The following is a 26013-nucleotide window of genomic DNA, read 5'->3' on the forward strand; positions in this document are numbered from 1 at the left end:
AACAGACTGTGCTTTATGGAGCCTGTAGAAAGCAGGTTACGCTTGGTAAAGAATGGGGAAGGGTCGTTTTACATGGAGAGATGGGAAGGTTGCTTAATAAGGTACAATGAGAAGGTATGATGCTTTAAAGAGCCTGCGGGGAACAGGCTGTGCTTTATAGAGCCTGTAAGAAAGAGGCTGTGCTTTATAGAAATAGGGAAAGGTTGGTTCAGGTGAAAAGATGGGCAGGTTGTTTAACAGGGAAGGATGGGGAGATGATTTTTTTTTGTTTTTTTTGTTTTTTTTTTAAACTAGAATAAAACTGAGACTATGATTAAAAACTTTAAAACTATGAAAAGCTGCGTAAGATAGAAATGGTACATAAAGCATAAATGTACTTCATGGGAAGATGCATAGGTAGTTTAACAGGGTGAATCTGTGATATCATTAGAGGGGAACCGCTAGTGACTTATGACTGACCATAGATTAAAATTAGCTAGTCACAGGCCACTAGCTATGCCCACCCCTAACCCCCCCTCTGATGATATCACAGATAATGATAAAGCCTGTAGGGAACAGACTGTGCTTTATGGAGCCTGTAGAAAGCAGGTTATTCTTGGTAAAGAATTGGGAAGGCTAGTTTTACATGGAGAGATGGGAAGGTTGCTTAATAAGGTATAATGGGAAGGTATGATGCTTTAAAGAGCCTGCAGGGAACAGGCTGTGCTTTATAGAGCCTGTAAGAAAGAGGCTGTGCTTTATAGAAATAGGGAAAGGTTGGTTCAGGTGAAAAGATGGGCAGGTTGTTTAACAGGGAAGGATGGGGAGGTATTTTTTTTTTTTTTTTTTTAAACTAGAATAAAACTGAGACTATGATCAAAAACTTTAAAACTATGAAAAGCTGCGTAAGATAGAAATGGTACATAAAGCATAAATGTACTTCATGGGAAGATGCATAGGTAGTTTAACAGGGTGAATCTGTGATATCATTAGAGGGGAACCGCTAGTGACTGACCATAGATTAAAATTAGCTAGTCACAGGCTACTAGCTATGCCCATCCCTAACCCCCCCTCTGATGATATCACAGATAATGATAAAGCCTGTAGGAAACAGGTTGTGCTTTATGGAGCCTGCAAAAAGCAGGTTACGCTTGGTAAAGAATTGGGAAGGGCAGTTTTACATGGAGAGATGGGAAGGTTAGTTAATAAGGTACAATGGGAAGGTATGATGCTTTAAAGAGCCTGCAGGGGACAGGCTGTGCTTTATAGAGCCTGTAGGAAAGAGGCTGTGCTTTATAGAAATAGGGAAAGGTTGGTTCAGGTGAAATGATGGGCAGGTTGTTTAACAGGGAAGGATGGGGAGGTGTTTTTTTTTGTTTTTTTTTTAAACTAGAATAAAACTGAGACTATGATCAAAAACTTTAAAACTATGAAAAGCTGCGTAAGATAGAAATGGTACATAAAGCATAAATGTACTTCATGGGAAGATGAATAGGTAGTTTAACAGGGTGAATCTGTGATATCATTAGAGGGGAACCGCTAGTGACTTATGACTGACCATAGATTAAAATTAGCTAGTCACAGGCCACTAGCTATGCCCACCCCTAACCCCCCCTCTGATGACATCACAGATAATGATAAAGCCTGTAGGAAACAGACTGTGCTTTATGGAGCCTGCAGGGAACAGGCTGAGCTTTATGGAGCCTGCAGGGAACAGGCTGAGCTTTATAGAGCCTGCAAAAAGCAAGTTACGCTTGGTAAAGAATTGGGAAGGGTAGTTTTACATGGAGAGATGGGAAGGTTGCTTAATAAGGTACAATGGGAAGGTATGATGCTTTAAAGAGCCTGCAGGGAACAGGCTGTGCTTTATAGAGCCTGTAAGAAAGAGGCTGTGCTTTATAGAAATAGGGAAAGGTTGGTTCAGGTGAAATGATGGGCAGTTTGTTTAACAGGGAAGGATGGGGAGGTGTTTTTTTTGTTTTTTTTGTTTTTTTTTTTAAACTAGAATAAAACTGAGACTATGATTAAAAACTTTAAAACTATGAAAAGCTGCGTAAGATTGAAATGGCACATAAAGCACACAGAGATGATAAATGCAGCTATAAGTGCTTTCTGTGATGATGCTGGCAATTACATGCAGTGCTGAAAGATGGTGGATGTGGGGAGAAAGCTTCAATTCGGGTTGGTAGAGCAGGACAGATTTTAAGATATTAAAAAACAGTATTCGCTCACCTTGGATGTTATACATTACCCGATATTACAGGATGAAGCCAGTGCTACTGGTGTCCTGGTGGCAAGTTGCACAGCTTTTGTGATGTCAGTTGGATGAGATCAAGCTGAAAAAGTTACATTTTATATAAAGTACTGCTGGTCCAGAAATCTCAGTCCTTTTGTGAAATGAATATACAAGTAACCAATCCTGACATTTCTGCTTGTAAGTGTATGAGTTAAAGTATGCAATAATTTCTGTAAATCAATACGTTTTAATGTATGAAAGATGCAACATATTAAGTAGTAGAGTCATTTCAACGTTAAGGCTTCTTCAAGATTTCTTCTTATATAGAAATCAATTTCTAATGTAAAAGTTTCCCTGGGTTATGGTGATAAAATAACAGACCATTGGATATGTCCACCAACAACCCAATCACAGAGCTTAAAAAATAAATGTGGCGGATAGTGCCCAGAGCTCAGAGACGTTTAAAAGTCAATGGCAGGCGCTGCAACTTGTACTTTAGCAGATAAAGATATTCTGAAATAAAGACTTCAGATCCATATTCTAATCTAACATATTATGTCTAGAAATATTCCCAGTCAAACTCTAAGGTTTACCTCGGTGGTGGCAGAGGAATTACTCCTGCCAGCTTGGGTCAATGTAGTTGAAATTTTCGACCATGCGGGTCTCACTGGGGTCCTCCTCTGGGAATGGGATATGTTTCTTGCTGAATCCCTTAACTGAGCTCTGTAGGAAAAAAGAGAAGCATGGTTATATAATAATTAACCTTCTATAGCCATTGTGACATTTCTATTCTAAATTGCCATGAGTCTATTGTAAAGCATAAGCGGAGCAGATTTCATGTTTCATTCTCATACATTGATTCATTTTCCCATAAATGGTTTGTGTTTTTACCCAACTATATATGTTTTGCTATATTATTACAGGTATGGGATCTGTTATCTGGAATCCCAGTATCCAATAAACTCCAAAAAGTCTCCCATAGACTTAATTTTATCCAAAAATTATTTCCTTTTTCTCTATAATAAAAAACAGTACCTAAGATATAATTAATCCTTATTGGATGCACAACCATTCTATTGGGTTTATTTAATGTTTACATGATTTTCTAGTAGATTTAAAGTACGAAGATCCAAATTACGGAAAGATCCATTATCCAGAAAATCTCAGGTCCCGAGCATTCATTATAATAGGTCCCAAACCTGTATTATTAGTATTGAAAGGACAGGTACATTTTCCCATGATTTTGTTGTGTGTGTTACTATGTATGCACAACTACCCTCTAACTGGCTGTATTGCAATATGAATTCTTATTTTTCCTAGCTTATCCCATTATTCAGAATCTTTCCTTCACTTGCCATTCTGTCTTCCAAATTCCTTATGCTAGTTAGTAGGGTCATTAAAACCTTGGAACAGTTTAAAACCCAAGAGCTTTGCAGAAAAACATGTACTCATATCATACAAAGTAATGAAGCTCTAATGCAGACTGACATAGAATACTACTTTAAATATTATATTAAAAGTTAATTAAGTGAACAAGGCTACCAAAGTACATTTATACATAAAAACCTATTTATCTACGAATTGTATCCCACAGCAAATGAAACCGACATGTTTCACGGTGGGATAAGAGGTACTATATCACTTCTGGGGGAATGGCGAGTGCGATCACATTAACGTTATGAACTTACTTTAGGTGGTATAATAGGAGACAGCAGGCTTCTTCTCTCCACTTGCACCCAATCAATTGTGGAATAAAATGGGTGGTCCCGGATGTCGGCATATACCCCAAGGCGATGTTTGGGCTTCTTCCTCAAGAGCTAAAGCAAAAGATGAATAGTTATTATAAAATATATTATTTATGTGGCTACATTTCATTCAGTTAATTATTTACATACAAAATCATATCATTCTTCCTAGGTAATGCTTTGTGATCTTGATGGCATCTAGACTTTTGAATAAGAACTAGATGAGCTGTCATATAGTATTCTAATATATAAAATATAGTTACAACTATTTGGGATCTAAAGCTGTTAACACTCCTCTATGGTACTCAAGGCTAAACAGCTGACTAACCACCTCTTATAGCACCTCTTACTGAACTTTTGATCTCAAACTATCCCCACACTCATGGGTCCCCTTCCCAGTCTTACCTTGTTCTGGAGACTTTTCACTTAAAATGTGCTGACATGTGCTTAATTGCACCCATTTCTGCTACACTCAGCAGATAAGCAGCGTAAGTCAAAGTCGGAAGCTGAACTATTAGGGTCAAATGACTTACAGTAGCAATTTTACTATATTCCTCCTAAACCAGGCCAAAGCCAACTATCAGTGACCTACATGAGCAATGCTTCCAATATCCCTGGTCCAATGTGCCTATATGGGAACTTCATAGAATGGACGCAGTCTCTGGTTAATGGCTGGTCTGTTTTACATTAGTTAAAAATGTAGATCGCATTTAGCCTTTAAGAATTTGTTTCATTATTTGGCCAGTGCCCTCTGTGTCTGCAGACCCACCTTAGCAGTCACAACTATAACAGTAGACTAAATACCTTAAAACTTTTATCTTGTGTTGAAAACAAAAAAAATAATAAAGCAGCTTTTTAGCATTTGATACAATTTCTGTTAAAATTCCATTCCCATTTTACTAACCTGTTTTAAGAGGTCACGTAATTCCGCAGAAAGGAATTCTGGATATTGCGGCTTTTCAGTCAGGATCCTTTCTAGTTGTTCTTCTTTACAGATATGCCGTGAATATGGTAATATGCCGGTGGCCATTTTATATAAGATAACACCAAACGACCACCAATCAGCACTTGAATTGTATTCCATATCTGCTAAAACCTAGAGAAGAAATATATAAAATGAATTACCCAGGTCGATGGACATCTGCAGTTTATCCATATAATGGAGAAAGGACAACTGGCTGACTTGCCACTCTTCAGACAGGCCAGACCCATGGCAGACTTGCAGGACTATCATCAATATTGTCAGCTCAAGCATTTCTATGGCTATTTAGGAGGATCCAGTAACCTCGGAAGATCCCTCACCCCATACTACCATATTCTTTTCCCCCCTCTTTTTTCTTTTTCTATATCCCCTATCCCATACTTACCAGAAATCAATAAAAATATATTTAAAAAAAATTAATAAAATGAATTACCCAGGATGGGCTCAAGGACAAGGTAACTGAGGTCAAGTTGCATAGGAGCACTTCAATTTCACTTAAAATAATAAGAAATATTGTATAGCTGTATGGCGCTAATATTCTTACCTCTGGGGCTATATACCCTGGTGTTCCACACCTTCCACGCTGAGTATTTGATTTAAACATGTTGGTACAGACGAGGCCGAAATCAGCGATCTTCAAATGACCCTCTTCATCCAACAAAATATTCTGAGGCTTCAGGTCACTGTAAGGCACATAAGTAGCACAGTGTATATCATGTTTGCCATTAGTAAAATGAGTGGCATTTCGAGAGGATGTAAAGTTTCCTTACCGATGCACGATCCCATTGGCATGCAAGAACTTCAAACCTACTGCTAGTTCTGCAGAATAAAACCTTTTAAAAGACAAATGACAGGATTTATTATATATAATGAACAAAGTACTTGCAGATTGTGATATCCATAATGTTTTAGGTCCTTCTGCCTCAAGAAGCAGGTTACTTACATTATGAGGTCACTGTTCAGACGACCTACGGTTGTTATGAGGTCATCCAGTGTGCCGCCACTCATATACTCCAGAACTAGCAGTATGAGAGACTGGATACAAAATATAAAGGAGAGAGTGAGGCACGGAATTGGATATCACAGGAACACAATTTCATATTTTCACAATTTAATACAAAGTTTGGTACAATCATTTAATAATTACTTTAAAGGGGTTGTTCACCTTCCAAACACTTTTTTTAATTCAGTTATTGTTTTTTCAATTACTTTCCATTATTTATTTTTTACTGTTTTTCCAAAATCTAAAGTTGAATGTTCGTGTCTCTGGTGTTTGAGTCTGACGGCTCAGTAATTCAGGTGCAGACTCTGAACTAAGGGGCAGATTTATCAATGGACGAGGTGGATATTCGAATGAAAAAGAATCTAATTTCAAGCTATTTTTGTGTACTTTGACTAGGGAATAGTCCAAATTCGATTTGAATTTGAAATTTTTTTTCAAAAATTCAAAATTTAAATGTCAAAATTTTATCTCTTTAAAAATTTGACTTTGACCATTCACCATCTAAAACCTGCCGAATTGCTCTTTTTAGCCTATGGGGGACCTCCTAGAACCTATTTGGAGTCAATTGGTGGACTTTGAAAAATCAGAGCTTTTTTAGGAATCGTATTCAATCAAATGCGATATTCCTTTGATGTATACGATTTGAATTCATCCAAATTACGGCTCTATTCGATCGAAAACAGACCTATTCTACCAAAAACAAATTTGACTTCATTTTTGAATTCCAATTTCGAAGATTTTTCAATTCAAAATTCGACCCTTGATAATCCATTAAAACAGTTTACAGGGTCAGTGACCCCCCTCCCAGAGCTGCTTCAGAAGGTGAAAAATGAAATTTTACACTTCAATATTAGAAAAACGGTCACACATAGAAAATGGAAAGTCATTGGAAATAGTCATTATTTCTGGTGATCTATCTGAAAACAACTAGTTGTTGTAAACCACCCCTTTAAGAAATAGTGGGTTAGACACAATACACTAGCATTAATAGGAATAGATTATACTATTGGGAAAGGGTCCTGCCATACTGATGTATCTTTCAATAGCTGAACAAAGCAGAGGAGAGTACAAATATATGAGATGTATGTATTTAGAACAAATTTAGGTCTGACCCGTATATAGTTGAAATGCATGGAAAATTCTAGTTCCCAATTTAGAACAGAATGACCCCAGCACAACAGCATTTGTTTTATCATGATAGTTCTGATACTAAAAAGTGCTCATATGAAACCCATACAATAGAAAGAGATAACCCTCAAATACTACCACACCTATACTGAAAAGTATAGCACAGCCTATTGTGACATCTCTAATAGTAGCATTCAGTAATGAAGATAAGTAGGATCGGGTCTGGGTGCAAGCCGTGCCCACCCTCAAGGGGGTTAGAGCCCAGATGCACCCCCTGCACCCCCGGTAGTTAGTCCCCTGGCAGCATTACAATAACTAATAAATAAAAATATGCTATATGAAGTCATTATATTAGTAACAGAACCTGGGATAAAATAAGACCCTAATAAAACTCTCTTCCCTGTACCTGAGTTTGAAGTGTTGCCATTCCCCGACATAAATACGGGCATCTTCTGGCAAGCTGTAGTACTGACGCTTCATTCCTGACGTTCTTGAAGTCCCGAGTCTTTTTCTTTTCAATTATCTTCACTGCAACCAGTTGGTCTTTTATCATATAAGATGCCAACATCACCTAGAGAAAAGAGTGGGAATGAAGAAAATATTGCTGGGTTGCTTGTATGGACACAAGTGCATCTAGCCGACATGATTTATGGGTTAAATCGGATTGTGGTTAAATAGGATTGAAATGGCTATTTGGTTTAATGGTTTATATAAAGATTTATGGTTTAGTTTCATACCAAAAGATGATCAATGAAGTATCCTGCATTCCCACTTTAGACTTATCCTTACGGACTGACTAATATATCCGAAAGAATGTTGGACCCTTAAAGACATAGTTCCAAAAGAATATTGGACCCTAAACAACATCGTTTAACTTTTAATTAACTTTTAATATGATTTTTTCACAAAATGAATTTATTTATTAATTGAAGCTACAATGGATTGACATTTGAGTATCTGGTTGTTAGGGTTCAATTTACTCTACTAACCAGGCAAGACTAAAAGATAAGTAATGAAAGATAACAATAAGGGAATGAGGGAATGTATGAACCTAAAGCTTGCATTATACAGTTTCTCATTCCTTAAAGCACCGCACTGGAAAGATGCAGTTGCACGAAATGATACAGAATACAAGCTGAGGTCCCTGGGTATGTACTATACTGCCATATCTCCTCTTTTGCAAATCAACAGCTTGTACATACACAGGATGCCTCTGACCTATCACATTAGAGGTACTGGAACAGTCAGTAATTTCATGTATATGCTAGTCACTGATTTGCATAAGTGGAAGGATATATTGTGTTGGACACAGCAAGAACTGGCATCTCAACTTAGAAGTAGATTTCCCTGCTTTTTCCTGGCACTTCCTTTAGGAAGTTCATCACTCACCTTGCCAAATGAACCTTTGCCTATCTGTTTAATAAGGCGGTAATTGTTGATATCGAGGGCCGGTGGTGTTTCGGGTTCCCCTCGAATCTTCTTCTGTTTTCTTCCATCTAGAATATTAAAAAAAATAACGTTAATTCAAGAAATGTTCAGCGAATGTCTGAATAGTTACAGTGTCCCCTCATTTGTAAGATACAGTCTTCCTTATGTCCCATGCAACAAGCTGTGTCACACCTGTTTCATTGGTACATTCCCATATCAGTAACCAGGTAATGCATGGGGCATGTTGGGAATCGGCAGAGTTTGGTGCATAAGGTCACAGCTGGGTGTAATTTTGCATGTCCATAAATTTAATGGGGTCTAAATATGTCCTGATTTTGATATTGCCATTCAAAGATCAGATGCAGTCAGAGAAACATATAGCACTGAATCAGCACTCTAACAATGAACGAATCATTCTTTGATTTCACAATAATCACTAATGGCACTGAATTTAGTTTTTCACAAAATGAATTTATTTATTAATTGAAGCTACAATGGATTAACCACACTAATATAAACAATTCTATAGAACAAAAGTAAAAAACTTACATCAATGCTCTATAGATTTTTTAAACAAGTCTGCAACATTGTTTCAGGAGTTAGAGCTGTGACAGATGTTTGTTTTAATAGCAATTATAGTGAATTACAGTACACTGAAAATGTTTATTAAAGGGGTGGTTTAACTTTAAATGAACTTTTAGTATTATGTAGAGAATGATATTTTGAGACGATTTGCAATTGGTTTTCATTTATTATTATTTGTGGTTTTTAAGTTATTTAGCTTTTTATTCAGCAGCTCTCCAGTTTGCAATTTCAGCAATCTGGTTGCTAGGGTGCAAATTACCCTAGCAACCATGCATTGATTTGAAAAAGAAATAAAAAGTAGCAATAATAATAAGTTTGTAGCCTTACAGAGCATTTGTTTTTTAGGTTGGGTCAGTGACCCCTGTTTGAAAGCTGGAAAGAATCAAAAGAAAACGGCAAATGATTGAAAAACTATAAAAAATAAATAATGAAGACCTACTGAAAAGTTGCTTAGAACTGGCTATTCTATAACACACTAAGGGGCTGATTCACTAAGGGTCGAATATCGAGGGTTAATTAACCCTCGATATTCGACTGGGAATTGAAATCCTTCGACTTCGAATATCGAAGTCGAAGGATTTAGCGCAAATGCTACGATCGTACGATCGAAGGATTATTCCTTCGATCGAACGATAAAATCGAAGGATTTTAATCCAACGATCGAAGGAATATCCTTCGATCAAAAAAACTTAGGCAAGCCTATGGGGACCTTCCCCATAGGCTAACATTGACTTCGGTAGCTTTTAGATGCCGAAGTAGGGGGTCGAAGTTTTTTTTAAAGAGACAGTACTTCGACTATCGAATGGTCGAATAGTCGAACGATTTTTACTTTGAATCCTTCGATTCGTAGTCGTAGTCGAAGGTCGAAGTAGCCCATTCGATTTTCGAAGTAGCCCAAAAAATACTTCGAAATTCGAAGTTTTTTTACTTCGAATCCTTCACTCGAATTTAGTGAATCGGCCCCTAAAAGTTAACTTATAGGTGAACCACCCCTTGTTTATAGGAACGTTGTTTAAAATAACATTTTGTTTTACTGTGCAAAAAACTTTTTTCTTAGAACACCAGCAATGAACTGCAAGTTTATTCTCCTTACCATCTCGGCTTTTATCTGGACTCCTGGAACGTTTCTTGGCCGTTGTTTTCTTCTCTCTTTCCCCGTGGTTTTTCTTCTTCTCCTCTTTTTCATTTCTTTTCTTTCTCTCCTTTTCTTCTTTTCGAAACTTCTTACCTGATAAAAAAATAAGCACCACGTGAATCTCTAATTTCTACTTTATTCACTTATGGGGGAATGTATTTATTATTCATGGGCAAGGTGCCAAGTACAAACAAATGAGTGTAAAACTTGCTTGTTGTGCCTTGTTGTAGCCTGTACCTGTAATGGGTTTTTATACCATAACAAGATACAGGGTAGAACAAAGCTCAGGACACAACTGCAACTCTCTACATGGGCTCTAAGGGTACAATTGTATGATCCTGAACAAAGAGCTTTAATAAATGTTTCCTTAAATCTCCAATGTTGCTTTTCACTGGTACATTTAGTAGCAAAACTGATCCGTATGAACTTGAATGACATGTGAAAGGTTGAGGCCAAATGGCAAGCGGCAGCTTGAGCTGGGTATTGCTTCCCCAAGCACATTACACTTTATATAGACATTATTGCTCATATACTAACATTGGTTCTAAATTGTCCATAGCAAACAATTACTAATAGTCTTCTACCAATTTTAAAATGGAAGCCAGAATCTGTTATTTTGCAAAAGATTATTTTAGCACCAGTGGGTTCTGACACCTTAAGCACATTACACACAAAGAGACGCCATAGGTACCACAGGCCTAAGCTCAATACACAGTGATGGGCAGCAGCCAAAAGGCACCCCAAGAATATTATACAAGTTCATTATGTACAGTGAAAGGCAGTGGGTAATGGGACCCCATCCCATTTATACAGTAAAAGCTAAAGGATACGAACACCCAAAGTACATTATATAATATAAGAGGCAGTGGACAGGGGCATCATGTACAGTTAGACACTGCAGAGGACATTATATACAGTGAGAATCTATGGTCACTGGCATAACAACTATATGATACACATTATATTATATACAGTAAGAAGCAATGGCTACTGGTACCCCAATAATGTTACATATGGTGACACCCAATGGTATATTCTATAATCAGTGATCCCCAACCAGTAGCTCATGAGCAACATGTTACTCTCCAAACCCTTGGATGCTGCTCCCAAAGCAGGAGCTTATTTTTGAATTCCTGACTTGGAGGCAAGTTTATTTGTTTAAAAACCATGTGTACTGCCAAACAGAACATCAATGTAGGTTGACAATCCACATAGGGCTACTAAATGGCCAATCACAGCCTTTATTTGGCACCCCAGGAACATTTTTCATTCTAGTATTGCTCCCTAACTCTTTTTACTTCTGAAATACCTCAAATACATTATATTTTGTCAGTCAATGGATACTGGCACCCCCAGGGCATTATACACTTTGGAAGTGAGTGTATATTGGTTCCCCAAATATGTTTTATACAGTTTCAAGCAATATTTAATGGTTCCCCTGGCAAATTATTTACAGGTTCTCATAGCACACTACACACAGTCCTATAGTGGTAACTCAACCATATTAAATGATTAAAATCCAGTGATCATTGATAGTCCAAGCACAGTATACATAGTAAAAAGCAGTTGGCAAAGGTTGCCCTATAACACTATTCTCTTACAGGCAATGGACACTGGCACCCTGAAGACATTATATATATTGAAAAGGTACTGGTACCCCAAATATGTTATTTATAGAGTAATACAGCAAATACTAGTATTTCTAGCACAATTTATACAAACTACATCTAATCTAAATGTGGTACATCACTGCACCAACTGTACCAACTGCCATTGGCAATACAGGTATATTATACAGGTGAAAGGCAAATACTTACCCCCTGTTAAAATGAGAGGCAGGGGTACAATTATCCCAAGAACATACTGTGAAACCTTATTTTTACATTGCTTTTTACCATGATTTTCAGTTTTCCCTCATTCTACACCAGTTTACTATGGCCCAACCAATATATTATGTATAATGCACTAATTCCCTACTTTGGAGGTTTCTACTATAATATACAGTAAGAAGCTCATCTCTGCTTTTTTACCAGAAAAATAAAAGGTTATTTGAGTATGTTCCTATAGCAATATACTATAGGTACAATTATCCCAAGAACATACTGTGAAACCTAATTTTTACATAGATTTTTACCATGATTTTAAGTTTTCCCTCATTCTACACCAGTTTACTATGGCCCAACCAATATATTATGTATAATGCACTTATTCCCCACTTTGGGGGGTTCTACTATAATATACAGTAAGAAGCTCATCTCTGCTTTTTTACCAGAAAAGTAAAAGGTTATATGAGTATGTTCCTATAGCAATATACTGATAGTTTCATCTCCTTACCTCCTGGATCATCCACTGGGCTACTGCCTCTTCTTCTCTTTTTCTTGCTATTCATTTTTCTTCTTCTTGATAAATCTCCTCCTCCTCTCTTTCTTCTCTCTCACTCCTTCTTCTTTCTTCTGCTAAAAAAATCCTCCTTTATTCACTCTGAAATCTTCCAAAAGCTCTGTATCTCCAAGACTAAACTCCTGCGACGTCTCTCCTATCCAGCTGAAAGTCGGTTGGACAGTGACCGTTGGGTCGTCATGGCTTGTGTCTGAGTGGCATGCGGCAGTTCAGCCTGAGACACAAGTAATAGTAGATAGCAGATGATGGTATAGAATACATTATAGAGTACTGTACTGCTATTAGAAAGTCATAACCAGTCAAAGTTTTAATTATTCTCTGTAATTCCTACTATACAAATAAAAGCAGCACCTAAGAGCTAAAATTTGGCTCCATTGGAAAAATATTGCAGATGAAATGTACTAGTCCAAAGTGAGTGGGATAAGACACTTAGATGAACATAGAATGTTATTATAGTAATATGGAACCCTCTCTCTATTTATAGATTTCGGCTTACCTAGACACATAAAGGACTTGCTTTTGCTGCTCTTACACATTCTATAATGTTTCTCTTGTACCCTTCTTCCATCTCAAACATTCTTCTTGACTGGAGTCCCTATAAAACAAACATTGTGGATCAGTAGATCTATTCCAAATACCCAATTATGAGCAGTAACCCTTGTATCTGTATACCATGTACAACTCTTCATGGAATGTAGTCATATTAAAGTCCGTAGTCTGTAGGAGTCATTTACCCAGTTGTGGGCCCACAAATTTCCCCACAGCGAGTTACGTGGGAAAACTCTTTTAAAGTATTTGCATATGTACTGTAGGTAATATGTACTCCTTGCATTTTTGTAAACGCAGGTTTTCTAGATGAAACTACTCACTTAGTCTGCTTGTGTTGATCCATCCCATCATTAAGAATAAGAAGCAAATGATGTTTCAAAATGCAAATGTTACAATATTTCCAGACTTCTCCATTAAAGTACAAAAGTAATGAACACAATACAGGTATGAGACCTGTTATCCAGAGTGGCTGGGACCTTGGGTTTTCTGGATAAAGAGTTTTTCTGTAATCTGGATCTCCATACTTTATCTGTTAAAAAAGCATTTAAACATTAAATAAAACCAATAGGATCAAGTACAAGATACTGTTTTATTATTACAGAGAAAAAGGGAAATCATCTTTAAAAATGAGAATGAAATGCTAACCCTTAAACTTTGCTCTCCCCATCCTCTACCAACCAACTTAGCGAGCCGTCATTACTAATATATACCTGTGCTTTTTCTCTCCTTCCAAAATCATTTCTGAATAATTTGCCTCCTTCTTCTGGGGATTTCCAGCTTTCAAATGGGGGTCACTGATCCCATATCAAAAACAAATGCACTGTAAGGCTACAGATGTATTGTTATTGCTACTAAATTATTTAATGCTAGGTAAATTTGGCCCACTTCTTTGGGAAATTCTAAAAATTGACCCCCCATTTCCCTATATTGGGATGGGATGAATGCACTGATGGGGTGGCTGTGAATAAAAGATGATGATGAATTGGGGTGGAATATATGAAGAACATTGTGGTGGTGTTGGGGAATAGAAATTGCAATTATTTTATTGGAACTAATTCCAGAATACGCCCCTTCTTATCAGTGCCCGGCCAGGCACCCTAGGCAACCTGACCAGTAGCAGCGCCCGAGAGGCATGCACATGTGCTGCACAAAAAGGACGCCTGCACACATGCGAGAAAAGGATTTACACACCTCCAGATTGGCAAGTGGGGACCAAACTAGGGGTATGAGGCAGAGAAGGTGAGTGCCTGGTGCCCCCAGCTTTGCACCCTAGACACATGCCTACTCTGCCTACACCTAGTTCCAGCCCTGCTTCTTATCCCCCCATCAATGCCCATGTATGTGAAACAAGCCCAAGCAGGGCAGACTCCTCGATTAACTTCTAAACATCGCAGGTTGCATAGTATCCATTGTTTCTTTTTGGTAAATGGGAGATTCCTACCTGCTTCTTAATTCAGGCTTAATACCAGGTCCTGTTCAGCCGGCTCCTTTAGAACCAGAATGGATGTAAGATTCTGTTGAACTGCCATTTTGCTTCTCCAAATTTGTCCTTGCAGTTAGTAGGTACCGACAGAATCCTATGGAAAGATGTAATAAAATTTGTAAACAGGGGAAAACTTACCGGAAATATCCTCCATAGAATATAGCAGGAGAGCTTTAATATGTGACCTATATCAGCGCTCAGTAATCTGCCTCATGCCTTCACTCGCTCCAGCTGTAAACTCAATTACCTTTTGTGATGGACAAAACGAGTGCCAACTTTACTGAATTATCATGATTAAAATGTTCACCTATAGCTTTTATTCAGTGGCGTAACGAGACCTCCAAGGGCCCTTGTACATAAATTTACAACTGGGGCTGTTCCTGCTGAATTGTGCTTAGTACAGAGGAATACCTATGCTGCCATAGTTTTAAAGATCTCTCTGTACAGGCTATGAGCAAACTTGGGGGACTGTTCCTGCTGAATTGTGCTTAGTACAGGGGAATACCTATGAAGCCATAGTTTTAAGGTATCTCTCTGTACAGGCTATGAGCAAATTAAGGGACTGTTCCTGCTGAATTGTGCTTAGTACAGGGAATACCTATGCTGCCATAGTTTTAAGGTATCTCTCTATACAGGCTATGAGCAAACTTAGGGGACTGTTCCTGCTGAATTGTGCTTAGTACAGGTATCGGACCTATTATCCAGAATGCTTGGGACCTGGGGGTTTCCGGATAATGGATCTTTCCGTAATTTGGATCTTTATACCTTAAGCATACTAGAAAATCAATGAAACATTAAATAAATCCAATAGGCTGTCTTTACTTTCAATATGGATTAATTATATCTGACTTTGAATCAAGTACAAGGTACACTTTTATTATTAGGTACTTATTGCAAGATGGCACGGTGGCAATTCTATGTATAAATACCCCCAGAACTAATTGCAAGATGGCACGGTGGCAATTCTATGTATAAATACCCCCAGAACTAATTGCAAGATGGCACAGTGGCAATTCTAGGTATAAATACCCCAGAACTAATTGCAAGATGGCACAGTGGCAATTCTATGTATAAATACCCCCAGAACTAATTGCAAGATGGCACAGTGGCAATTCTATGTATAAATACCCCCAGAACTAATTGCAAGATGGCACAGTGGCAATTCTATGTATAAATACCCCCAGAACTAATTGCAAGATGGCACAGTGGCAATTCTATGTATAAATACCCCAGAACTAATTGCAAGATGGCACGGTGGCAATTCTATGTATAAATACCCCAGAACGAATTGCAAGATGGAAATTCTTGCCTAGATTATGGCCTAAAACATGTCTGCCTGGAGGAGGGGAATATAATGATTTCAATGTAGAGATCAGGGATCAGATATAGGGAGGAGGGGGGGCAGGAATGACTGAACACAATCCTTCAGGTCATACCTTAATGTTTCTCAGGCTGAGAGGCCTGCAATGAACTGCAGTCTTAAGAGACACTCAACAAAGAAATGTACCACCTTTAGCAGTCCTTTCTATTCCAATTTAATCACGGTTATGGTCACAGACATCACTCTGTGAAGGGGGGTAGAGCAGGGCCGGGCTAAACCAGGACAAAAATTGCACCATTAGAGACAAGCGGGCGGCCGCGCCACTGTTGACATCAGGGCTGGGCCAAGGTAGTTTGGCACCCTAGGCAAGGGCTTCAATCAGCGCCCCCCCCCGTCCTGCGTTACCATTTCAGCCAAAATATTGCCCCCCAAATCTGTACCTGTGCAAGCCAGCAGCCAAAATATTGCCACATATCTGTGCCTGTACGAGTCAACAGCCAAAATATTGCCCCCAAATTAGTACCTCTGTCAGCCAGCAGCCTGTGCCAGACAGAAACCAAATAATGCCCCATATCTGTGCCATAAAAATATTGCCCCCCAAATATGTGGTAGGCCAGAAGCCAGCAGCAGCTAGAATATTGCACCTGATGATCTGTACCTGTGTGTGCCAGCAGGACGCAGAAAACAAGCCCTGCAGCAGTCACCAGGACTGACTTTCAGTGTGCCCAAGTCACCAGCAGGCCCATCGGTCTTCAATGCATGCCAGGTACCACACCGACGCGCCAGATCAGCTCTCTGCGGCTGCCGTCTCAACGTGGTGTGCCGTCGATGCCTGCATGCGTTGCTTCCTAAAGCGCATGCACCATAGTGAGTTGAAAAGAAGCGCAGGAGACTCCACAGCGAGTAAGAGGGAGGTGGGGGCTGGAGCGCAGCTGGAGTCAGATGATCGCCGATGCGCTACAGATTAGTTAAAGAGATAACACGCCACAAAATTAAATGCAATTAAATAAGGATTTATTTAAAACAATTTCACCCTAAACGTGCGCCCCCCTATGATTGCGACATAGGCAACCGCCTACTCTGCCTACACCTAGTTCCGGCCCTGGCTGACATCACGCGCAGTGCCCCGCCGCTGATGTTACGCGCAGCGCGCCGGTCAGAAGCCAGCGATCTGGACAAATTTTTACTGTGCTGGGTTGCAGTTTTTTAACCCTCGATATTCGACCCTTGATAAATCTTCCCCTAAAAGTTAACAAAACTGTAAAAAAATAAAAAGATGGAAAGCAACTGAAAAAAATCTTTATTTCTGGTGAACAATCTGAAAGCAACTCAAATGAAAAAAATGTTTGGAAGGTGAAAAACCCTTTAAAGATTATACAGCCTGAAGAATAATACTCATGCAGAATTTAGCTTTATAAACCACATATCTGCAGGATGGTTGTTCTACATATCTTTCAACCTGTCTAAAGCCAATTATGGCATATAAGGGTTAAACAAAACAATATGGGGAAATTCACTAAAGGGCAAAGTGACTAATGTTACAGACAAGCGTGCGGCCGCGCCACTAGTGACATCACGCGCAGCGCCCCGCCCTTAGGGACAAATTCACTAACGTTAGGTCAATTTGAACAGGACGGGTACATTAAAGTTGTATGGACAGAGATGGTGCAAATGCTTCAAGTGGCCACTTTTTATTACCAATGTCCAAGGAACCTTAATAAAGACAAAAGAGATCAGATAATGTCCTACACGTGAGCCCACTGTAAAATCAATGTTCCATGGCCCTCAAATGTCTGGGGGAAAATGTTCACCCAAAAACATTCAAGTTAGGACTTTTGCAGGCAATCCTGCTTAAAAAAATAGAAGTCACCAGCGTTTTTTTTAACTTTAATGCATTTTCGGCAGATTCGTCAGACAGGTTATGATGTAAGTGACGTAAGATTGAGGAAGATCTGGCTACATTTTAGCAGTTCGTCTGGTCTGAGGTGGCAAAGTCAACTCAAAAGAGGAAACGTTCAGTAAAATCCGCACTTTAGTGAATTTTCAGAGCAACGACCATTCACCTGAGCCAGACCTGGATTTGTGGAGAGGCCACTAAGGCCCGGGCCTAGGGCAGCAGTATTTTAGGGGGCGGCATGCTGCCCAACCACATCTACGTTGGTTTAAAAACACTGGGGATGTGCAGGACATACAATTGTTTTTTAAATTTCCAATGCACCAATCCCCATTGCTCAGGTCCCAATGATGAAAATTTGCATGAATAAAGGGTAGGGGACAGGGGCGACGAACGACAGTGTGACTAGGGGCGGCTGCTATGTAAATCCGGCCCTGGCCTGAGTGAAAAGTCACCTGTCGTTAGAAGGCGAACAAACGCTAGCGCCAGTCTCTTTCACTAGTGAATTGCCGATGTCCCTGCGGATGTGATGTCTGGCGAAAAGTCGCCACTTTGTCCTTTAGTAAATCTGCCCCTATGTGTCTCTTTAATATTCTTTCTATAGCTTGGCGACCACAATCACACTGGGTACTTAAGGTGAGGTCGTAACATGGATCCATAAAAAGGCAAATTATGCTTTCATGCATTTAAATCAAATCTGTTTTTGTACAAGAATAATTAAATACCCTTTTAGTAAACGAGAACGTCACTATACCCTCTGCACATTCAATAACTCCTTTAAAGGGTCAATGAAAAGCAAAGTGATATCACTTATTATTATGTAATATTTTCCTTATTTAAGTTACTTTTTTTTTAAAATGTGAATTTTCAGAATTCTGGATCAGTCACCCAAGATAAGTCAGACACCCCAATTGATGGTTGATACAATCTATACTCTTACTAATCCAGGCGAGTGATCACTTTCTTTTGTTAACTTGAATCTATTGCATATTTGATACAGGAATGGGACCTGTTATCCAGAATGCTCGGGACATGGGGTTTTCCAGATAACGGATCTTTCTGTGATTTGGACCTTCATGCCTTAAGTCTACTAGAAAATCATGGAAACATTAAATTAACCCAAGAGACTGGTTTTGCTTACAATAAGGATTAATTACATCTTAGTTTTGATGAAGTACAATCTACTGTTTTATTATTAAAGAGAAATAAGGAAATCATTTTTAAACATTTGGATTATATGGATAAAATGGCATCTACGAGACATGACCTTTACCTACTTCGGAGCTTTCTGGATAATGGGTTTCTGGATAACGGATCCTATACCTGTACCACTTTCCAAAACCTTATTTACTTTTTGACCATATTCCCAATTACTGTATATACAAAACACATAGCTTTTTTACATGTACCAGCATAACTATAGAGGAAGGAGACCCTGCAGTTGTAGGGGGCTCCTCCCCCAGGGGGAGCGGGTGAGGGGGGCTGGGGAGGGTTTGCTGTGAGCACCAGGCCCCTCCAAACATATAGTGACACCGTTGTTTACATGATTAGTATATAGTCATGTACAATGCCCAAATTCTTGAATAAATTTGAAGCAAATCTCATTTTTATGATGTGTTTCTCAGGGCAGGAAGAATCACAGTGACAAAAGTCCATCTGTCTGACATTCTTTTTATAAAAGGACATGAACCATGGTTATGTATTTGAATAAAATCATATAAAAATTATATAAGGAAAGCAGATGTCTCCAGACATGAAGGCATCCATTGGGTAAACAGCATTCGCCAAAAAGCACCAAAATGCTGCTCCTGGTACTTTAAGAGCGAATTTCCGGGGGAGGGGGGGGAGCAGCAACTGCTGCTGCCTCAGGCAGCGGAGGGGCCCGGATCGCCCCTGTATAGGTGCTTGGATTCAAAGTTATATATTTATATGACAAGTGTTGACCTTAGTATAAATGGTGCAAAATATTACAGAGAACATCTGTCTACAATAAGAAAGTTTGTATATAGGATATCGCAATTATGGGCAGTCTGCACCCTCCAGAAGATGATGGAGTTACTCAGAATTCTTCTTCTGGACTTCTAGATTTCTGTTGGTGATTGTTGCCACCTATATGTAGACTATTAGGTCAATATGGAAAAATAAACCGCAAAACATGTGCAAATGGATAAAAAGCCCATTTTAAATATAGATTATAATTATGATAATTATAACAAGACACTGGAGAGTCTGGGTGTCAACTTATTTATTTTGATGTCCATTTTACCCCCCTCCCAGGTGAGAAAGAAGACAAAGGAGCCAAAACTCCCAAATAGGCTTGGGAAATCCCAGTACAAAGCCTAGTTCTGTTTAAGGCTGGTGAGAAGTAAGTGCCAGTTGTTGGCACAACCTCTATAAAGGTAACTCATTGCTGATATAGCTGATAAGCATCTGGTTCAAGGTGAAGCTCTGGGGGGTTTTTTCCCAACAATTGGACAACTAGGATTGAATTGACTTGGTTTTTCCCAGACTTTGCTTCATCCCTTTCTCCGCGGCATCAGGTCCAGCAATTGCAGATGGGCATTTTGTTCTGAGTTTAAGTCATTGTGCCCACCTGCAGTCATTTCTGAAGATATCAGTGTTATGCTTTATGCCCTGGTACTAAGGCTTCTGGCTTTCTCTGTGCAGGATGATGTGGGGAGGAAGAATCCTGTTGCTGTGCTTGATATGCCTAGCCTTCCAACTCAGTGCTACGTGCCTGCCGGGCAGTCGTGCTTGTGAGCCTGCCAGCCTCTCTTCTGTGGATGCATGGATCTGCTCCATAATCGGCTCCCTGCTTGTGGGGCTTAGCGGGGTCTTTCCACTGCTGGTCATTCCCATTGAAGCCGGGGCAGAACTTCGGTCAGAAAGTAAGTCCTTTTTCCTGCTGTTCCTATGGGATCTTTAGAGCTGGAATAATAAAGATATAATCCTCCAATTATAAAGGATTGGGGAAGATCAGTCTCTCAGTGTTGCTAGGAGAACACTTAACATTTCGGCAATTATATCCCCTACCTGAAATCCATTGTTGGTATGGTTGGAGTAAGGGGATATCTTGACAAGGCCTCTCCATTCTTTTGTCTTTCAGAGAACTCTCAAAGGCTAAAACAGCTCCTGAGCTTTGCAATTGGTGGATTACTGGGCGATGTGTTCCTGCATCTGTTACCGGAGGCCTGGGCTTATACCTACAGTGCAACAACAGGTACCTGGGACTTACATTTATATCTTGATCACATTGGCTTCCAAATGAACCCCTGGCAGCTCAGTGCATGAGTACTGCACACCCAGCATTCCGTTATTAACACAGAAGGGTTGGTAGACAGTGAGTGATATCACAAGTGGTGCTGCAGTTGTATTTGCTGTACACAACAGATGTGAACATTAAAATTGTAGAAATATAGATTTTTTTATTTTTTTACTGGGCATTGAGGCGGCTTTATAGTGCTTTCCAATACATAAATAACAGGGTTCTGAGTTGCAAACATTTAAAGGGGATAATATAATCGCTAATTACCTTACTTCTTTTAATTCCATTTTAAAGTTAGTTGCAAGACATAGCAGTCGTTTAAATTAAAATAAAGACATGCTATATCCTGCCAATCACACTATTTGACTCACTTTTAGTCAGTTGGTTTGATCTCTAGGGGTGGCCAGCCAAGGGAAGTGCTCTCAAATGGTTTTTGCTCCAAAGAAACAATGAATAGAGGGGCACAATCCCCAGCCTTTAACCCCACTGAGACCACAGTAAGTAGTAGTGCAAGCTTGGATGCATTTACCCAAGGACCTGGTTTGACCTAAAGTTTATTTACCCTTTAAAGTGACCAGCTGTTAAGTACACAGGCTGGACATTGCCACGGCTTTTATACAAACTGACCAATCCTTTATCTGTTGTGGTAGAGTGACCAAAGTGATGTGGGAAATGTCTGTTTTCCATTTAAAGGGGCGTTTCACCTTTAAGGTAACTTTAAGTATGTTTCATCATTTGTCTTTCCAGCTTTCAAACAGGAGTCACTGACCCCATCTAAAACAAATGCTCTGTAAAGCTACAAATATATTGTTATGATACTTTTCACTCCTCTTTCTATTCAGGCCTCTCCTATTCATATCCCAGTCTCTTATTGTAATCAGTGCATGGTTGCTAGGGGAATTCGAACCCCAGCAACCAGTTTGCTGATACGGCAAACTGGAGAGCTGCTGAGTAAAAAGTTAAATAACTCAAAAACTACAAATAATAAAACATGGAAACTAATTGCAAATTATCTCAGAATATCACTCTCTGTATCATACTAAAAGTTGGTAAGGTGACCAACCCCTTTAAGTTCTCCATAATGGGAGAGGTAAGCTCCAAGAAAGGTGGTAATAAACTGAGAATGGTTTCTCTGTTCAAAGACTTTAGTTGCCATATCTTGGAAGCTGGAGTAGTCTGGAAGGAACAGGCAAGCCAGGTAGTCCGATCCAGTAGTCCAGCTCATGTATTGGAGCTCACGTTCCACAGGAATGTATTTAATTCTAGTGAGACTGTAGGGAAGGTCTCTCTGATCAGGACAAAGAGCAGGAAGGTTACTTGTCTGTGTGAGGAACTCCCAGAGGGACTGGGGTGCTGCCGGCAACTGCAAGGAGCAGAGGGAGCCCATTACCAACTGGCTTGAGAGTCTGAGTGAGGAACTGAGAAAGCCTAGGGACTTAGAAATCCCCAGAAAGGAGTATAGTGAGTACAGGGGTGACCCCATATCTTGTTTTCTTACTGTTATGGGCCCGGTTTAGTGAGGGAACTCATCATGTATGTGAAGGTAGCGCCAAGTGGGCAGGATTTATTTTTATGATTTGTTTGTTTTGGGTGCTGGAATCGTCACCCCTGTGTTTAAATAAACTGCGTAAAAAGTGAAGAAAGTGTCTGTCGTGGATTCCACAAGCTTACACTGTTTATGGGCCCCTTTTGAAGGTTTGAAAGGTTTATAGCCCATAAGAGAGACTCTGATTTGCTGCTTTGACCAAACAAGAGATCTGATTGGCTGATTCATCACCCTCTCTCTCTGTGTGTATGGGGGTCATTGGCCAACAATATGGGGCAGCACTCATATGAGCGGTCGCACCACTGGTCTTCAAAATGATTGTTTGGAAAAACATAATATGAATGTCTCCTATTTACCTGATTCCAGGTAATGTATTTTGTACTGTGTAAGCCTGTTGAAAGAATTATAGGGTAGAACTTTTGATATGAAGCAGAACAAAAGAGGTGTAAAGGTGACACCTTTATTGGTTAACTAAGATGATAATCACAACAAGTTTCAGAGAATCAGCTTTGAAGAAAGAACTGCAATGTTCTGAAAGCTTGTTGTGATTATCATCTTAGTTAACCAATAAAGGTATCACCTATACACCTCTTTTGTTCTGCTTCATATCAAAAGTTCTACCCTATAATTTTCCCCATTTACCAGATAATCTCTGCTAATGTGACCGCTGGAGGGGGCTGTTTCATTAGAGATTTTAGATGATGGCCATAGATATCAACAAATGCAAAAATGCAGGGGTGTAACTACAGATAAAGCAGACCCTGCAGTAAGGGCATAATTCATTTCAGTATATACTGGTAGAATATCTTAAGGCCTTAAACTGAATTTGTTGTGGGGCCCAGTAACATCTAGTTACTTCACTGATTAAAGGGGAAGTAAAACATTTGACTTTCAAGTCCCATCAACCTTAATGATCGCCAGTTTTCCTACAATCAATATTTCATATTAAAGGCAGGGGTGTAACTACAGAGAAAGCAGACCCTGCGATTGCAGGGAGGCCCACAGGAGTGTAGAGGACACAGTAAGGGCATAATTAATTTCAGTGTATCCTGGTAGAATAGGTTAAGGCCTTAAACTGAATTTTCTGTGGGGCCCAGTAACATCTAGCTACTTCACTGATTAAAGGGGAAGTAAAGGTAAAAAAAAAAAATTAGACTTCAAACTGAATTAGAATGCTAAGGATTTGGACAAATCTCCTTTACTAAACAGTATCTTTACTCCAGCACAATTCCAGTCTGAGGATCATATCACTTTAAAAATACGATTTCAGGGTGCCCTGCTGTTCTATCATTTAAGAGCTCCCCAGGTGGTCGGCAACATGTCTACCATTGCACCCCATCTGACTAACAGTCAGCTAGCAATATCCCAGAATGGCATTGCCGTAACACAAATGATCCAAATTGGGATTTTTTTGTTTGCTTTTTTCAGAAAGTGGCCAGAGAGAGTCTGATGAACGGAAAGCACAAGAACAACAGCAAGCAGAAATGCCAAACGCAGAAAAGTCAGCCAAAACGGACAATGGAGAGATCCGGCAAAGCGGGCTAAAGGACCTCGCCGCGCCCCAAGAGTTAATTGTGGGCTGTCCGTGTCAAATGCCTGCCGGGAAAAGCACATGTGAAGTGCGATGGATTCAAGCGTGGCTTGTTCTCTTGTTACACACGATAGGCCTGACAGAAAATCATTTTGAAATGTTCCCATTATGTAAACTCGTGGCATCGTTACCCTAGCAGTGGTAATAAAAATCTGAGGGGTCCAAGTTCATTTTCTTGCCACACTATTTCCAGTCAGAAGTGACCCTTTTTTTGTTCATCCGCAATCTTATTACAGGAGTTTAGTGGTTGTAACATTTTTGCACAGTCCATTAGTCACAGCTCATATTACTTATCAAGAAAGTGAGAGATTGAGTCGTTATAACAACAACAAAAATGTGTTTTGGATGCTGGGTTTTCATTTGGAGGGGTTGAACTTGATGGACTTTGTCTTTTTTCAACCCAATTTAACTATGTAACTATGTAACTATGTGTTTTCCACAAAGTCCAGTTAAAAGTTAAATAATATTATTTTTTTATGTTTTCCAACTTGCCCCTCCCCCTTATCCCTCCCCTGAAGAGCTGCAGAATACTTTAGTTTAGATGGTCAGGTACTGAAGGGGTATGGGTTGGGAGTGGGACCAATATTTCAAGTACACTGAGGTGCAAACATTGGCAGCCCCTGATTTGTGGGCGGGTCACAAAGGCCTGGGCCTAGGGAGGCAGGCTGGCTGCAGGTGCACTGGGGACTGAGCGGACTGACAAATCTCGTGTGTGTGGCGGCAGCCGTGGTGGCGGTGCGGATTTAGGGCCAGATTTACATAGTGAGCGCCCCTAGGCCCACTGCTCACATCGCCCCTGTCCCCTCCCCTTTATTCGTGCAAATTTTCATCATCTGGACTGGCGCAATGGGAAATTAAAAAAAATTATTGTATTTCCAGCGCATCCCCAGTGTTTTTGAACCAATGTGGGTGGTATTGGGCAACATGCCGCCCCCCTAAAATCCTGCCGCCCTAGGCCCGGGCCCAGGTGGCCTTTCCACAAATCTGGGCCTGTGTGGATTAGGGTTGCCACCTTTTTTTAAAAAAATTTACCAGTCAGTGGTGGGGGCGGTAACTAAATGGGCGGGCCGTGATGTAAAAAGGGGCAGAGCCACTGGCAAATGGGCGGGCTGTGATGCAAAAAGGGGGCGGCCCCCATCGTAAGTTTTTACCGGAGGGCCAAGGGCTTTTGTTAAGGGTATTACAAATTACCGGCAGCTACATTGCCGGTAAATTTGTAATACCGGTCCTGGCAGGTGTTTTACCGGCTAGGTTGGTAAAATACCGGCCGGGTGGCAACCCTAGTGTGGATTGGTGACGTGTAGGGTTGCCACCTTTTTGGGAAAAGTTTACTGGCCAGGGTAGGGGGCGGGTCTACGAGGTGGTGGATCGACAGGGCGGGGTTGTGATGTCACAGGGGCAGGGTCATGATGACGAGGGGCAGACCTGAGTCGTGGAGCGTGGAATCAGTAAGTGTTGTAGCGTCTAAAAGTAAGAAAGGGGTGCATCAGAGGCCAAGGCAGGCCAGGATCAGTTTTACAGGTGATCACAAATTTGTAATACAGGCCCTGGCATTGGCTGGTATTTTACCGGCTAGGCCAGTGAAATACCGGCCAGGAGGCAACCCTAGTGACGTGCTGCAATGGATAGAGGCAGAGCAACTACATTTTCCGGATTTTGTAGTCTACCATCGCTCTTACACATTCCCTCAATTCCTGACGATCTTCCACTATTTGTGGCCAAAATCCAATGTGCATGCACAGT

General features: G+C 40.0%; 2 protein-coding genes across 4 annotated transcripts; one reads left to right on the plus strand and one right to left on the minus strand.

Moving 5' to 3' along the window:
- Positions 1–1605: 1605 nt before the first annotated feature.
- Positions 1606–17080, minus strand: LOC121393440 (protein kinase C delta type-like). Of its 2 annotated transcripts, XM_041561995.1 has the most exons (14): positions 16633–17080; positions 14612–14747; positions 13118–13216; positions 12556–12835; positions 10180–10314; positions 8463–8569; positions 7480–7644; positions 5886–5977; positions 5713–5775; positions 5487–5625; positions 4865–5056; positions 3904–4032; positions 2809–2938; positions 1606–2315 (listed from the first exon to the last, which is right to left on the minus strand). In XM_041561995.1, the coding sequence occupies exons 4-13, from the start codon at positions 12608–12610 to the stop codon at positions 2828–2830; spliced, it is 1188 nt and encodes a 395-aa protein (XP_041417929.1). In that variant the 5' UTR covers positions 12611–12835; positions 13118–13216; positions 14612–14747; positions 16633–17080; the 3' UTR covers positions 1606–2315; positions 2809–2827. The 2 variants fall into 2 exon arrangements, with proteins under 2 accessions (XP_041417929.1, XP_041417930.1); XM_041561996.1 differs by lacking the exons at positions 14612–14747; positions 16633–17080 and adding an exon at positions 13491–13678.
- Positions 17081–20111: 3031 nt separating this feature from the next.
- LOC121393446 (zinc transporter ZIP13-like) lies at positions 20112–24432 on the plus strand. Of its 2 annotated transcripts, XM_041562006.1 has the most exons (4): positions 20112–20267; positions 20536–20756; positions 20975–21088; positions 24108–24432. In XM_041562006.1, the coding sequence occupies exons 2-4, from the start codon at positions 20537–20539 to the stop codon at positions 24404–24406; spliced, it is 633 nt and encodes a 210-aa protein (XP_041417940.1). In that variant the 5' UTR covers positions 20112–20267; position 20536; the 3' UTR covers positions 24407–24432. The 2 variants fall into 2 exon arrangements, with proteins under 2 accessions (XP_041417940.1, XP_041417941.1); XM_041562007.1 differs by lacking the exon at positions 20112–20267 and having other exon boundaries at positions 20394–20756.
- Positions 24433–26013: the final 1581 nt, after the last annotated feature.

The sequence above is a fragment of the Xenopus laevis genome, chromosome 4S (genome assembly GCF_017654675.1).
Source record: "Xenopus laevis strain J_2021 chromosome 4S, Xenopus_laevis_v10.1, whole genome shotgun sequence".
NCBI lineage: Eukaryota > Metazoa > Chordata > Amphibia > Anura > Pipidae > Xenopus > Xenopus laevis.

Coding starts and splice junctions, on each gene's coding strand:
- LOC121393440 (XM_041561995.1), bottom strand. CDS start 12,610: ATGAATAGCAAGAAAAAGAGAAGAAGAGGCAGTAGCCCAGTGGATGAT. Junction 10,315..12,555: donor CCCAGTGGATGATCCAGGAG/GTAAGGAGATGA, acceptor TTTTTTTATCAG/GTAAGAAGTTTCGAAAAGAA. Junction 8,570..10,179: donor TCCAGATAAAAGCCGAGATG/GTAAGGAGAATA, acceptor TTAATATTCTAG/ATGGAAGAAAACAGAAGAAG.
- LOC121393446 (XM_041562006.1), top strand. CDS start 20,537: ATGATGTGGGGAGGAAGAATCCTGTTGCTGTGCTTGATATGCCTAGCC. Junction 20,757..20,974: donor GGCAGAACTTCGGTCAGAAA/GTAAGTCCTTTT, acceptor TTTGTCTTTCAG/AGAACTCTCAAAGGCTAAAA. Junction 21,089..24,107: donor TACCTACAGTGCAACAACAG/GTACCTGGGACT, acceptor TGCTTTTTTCAG/AAAGTGGCCAGAGAGAGTCT.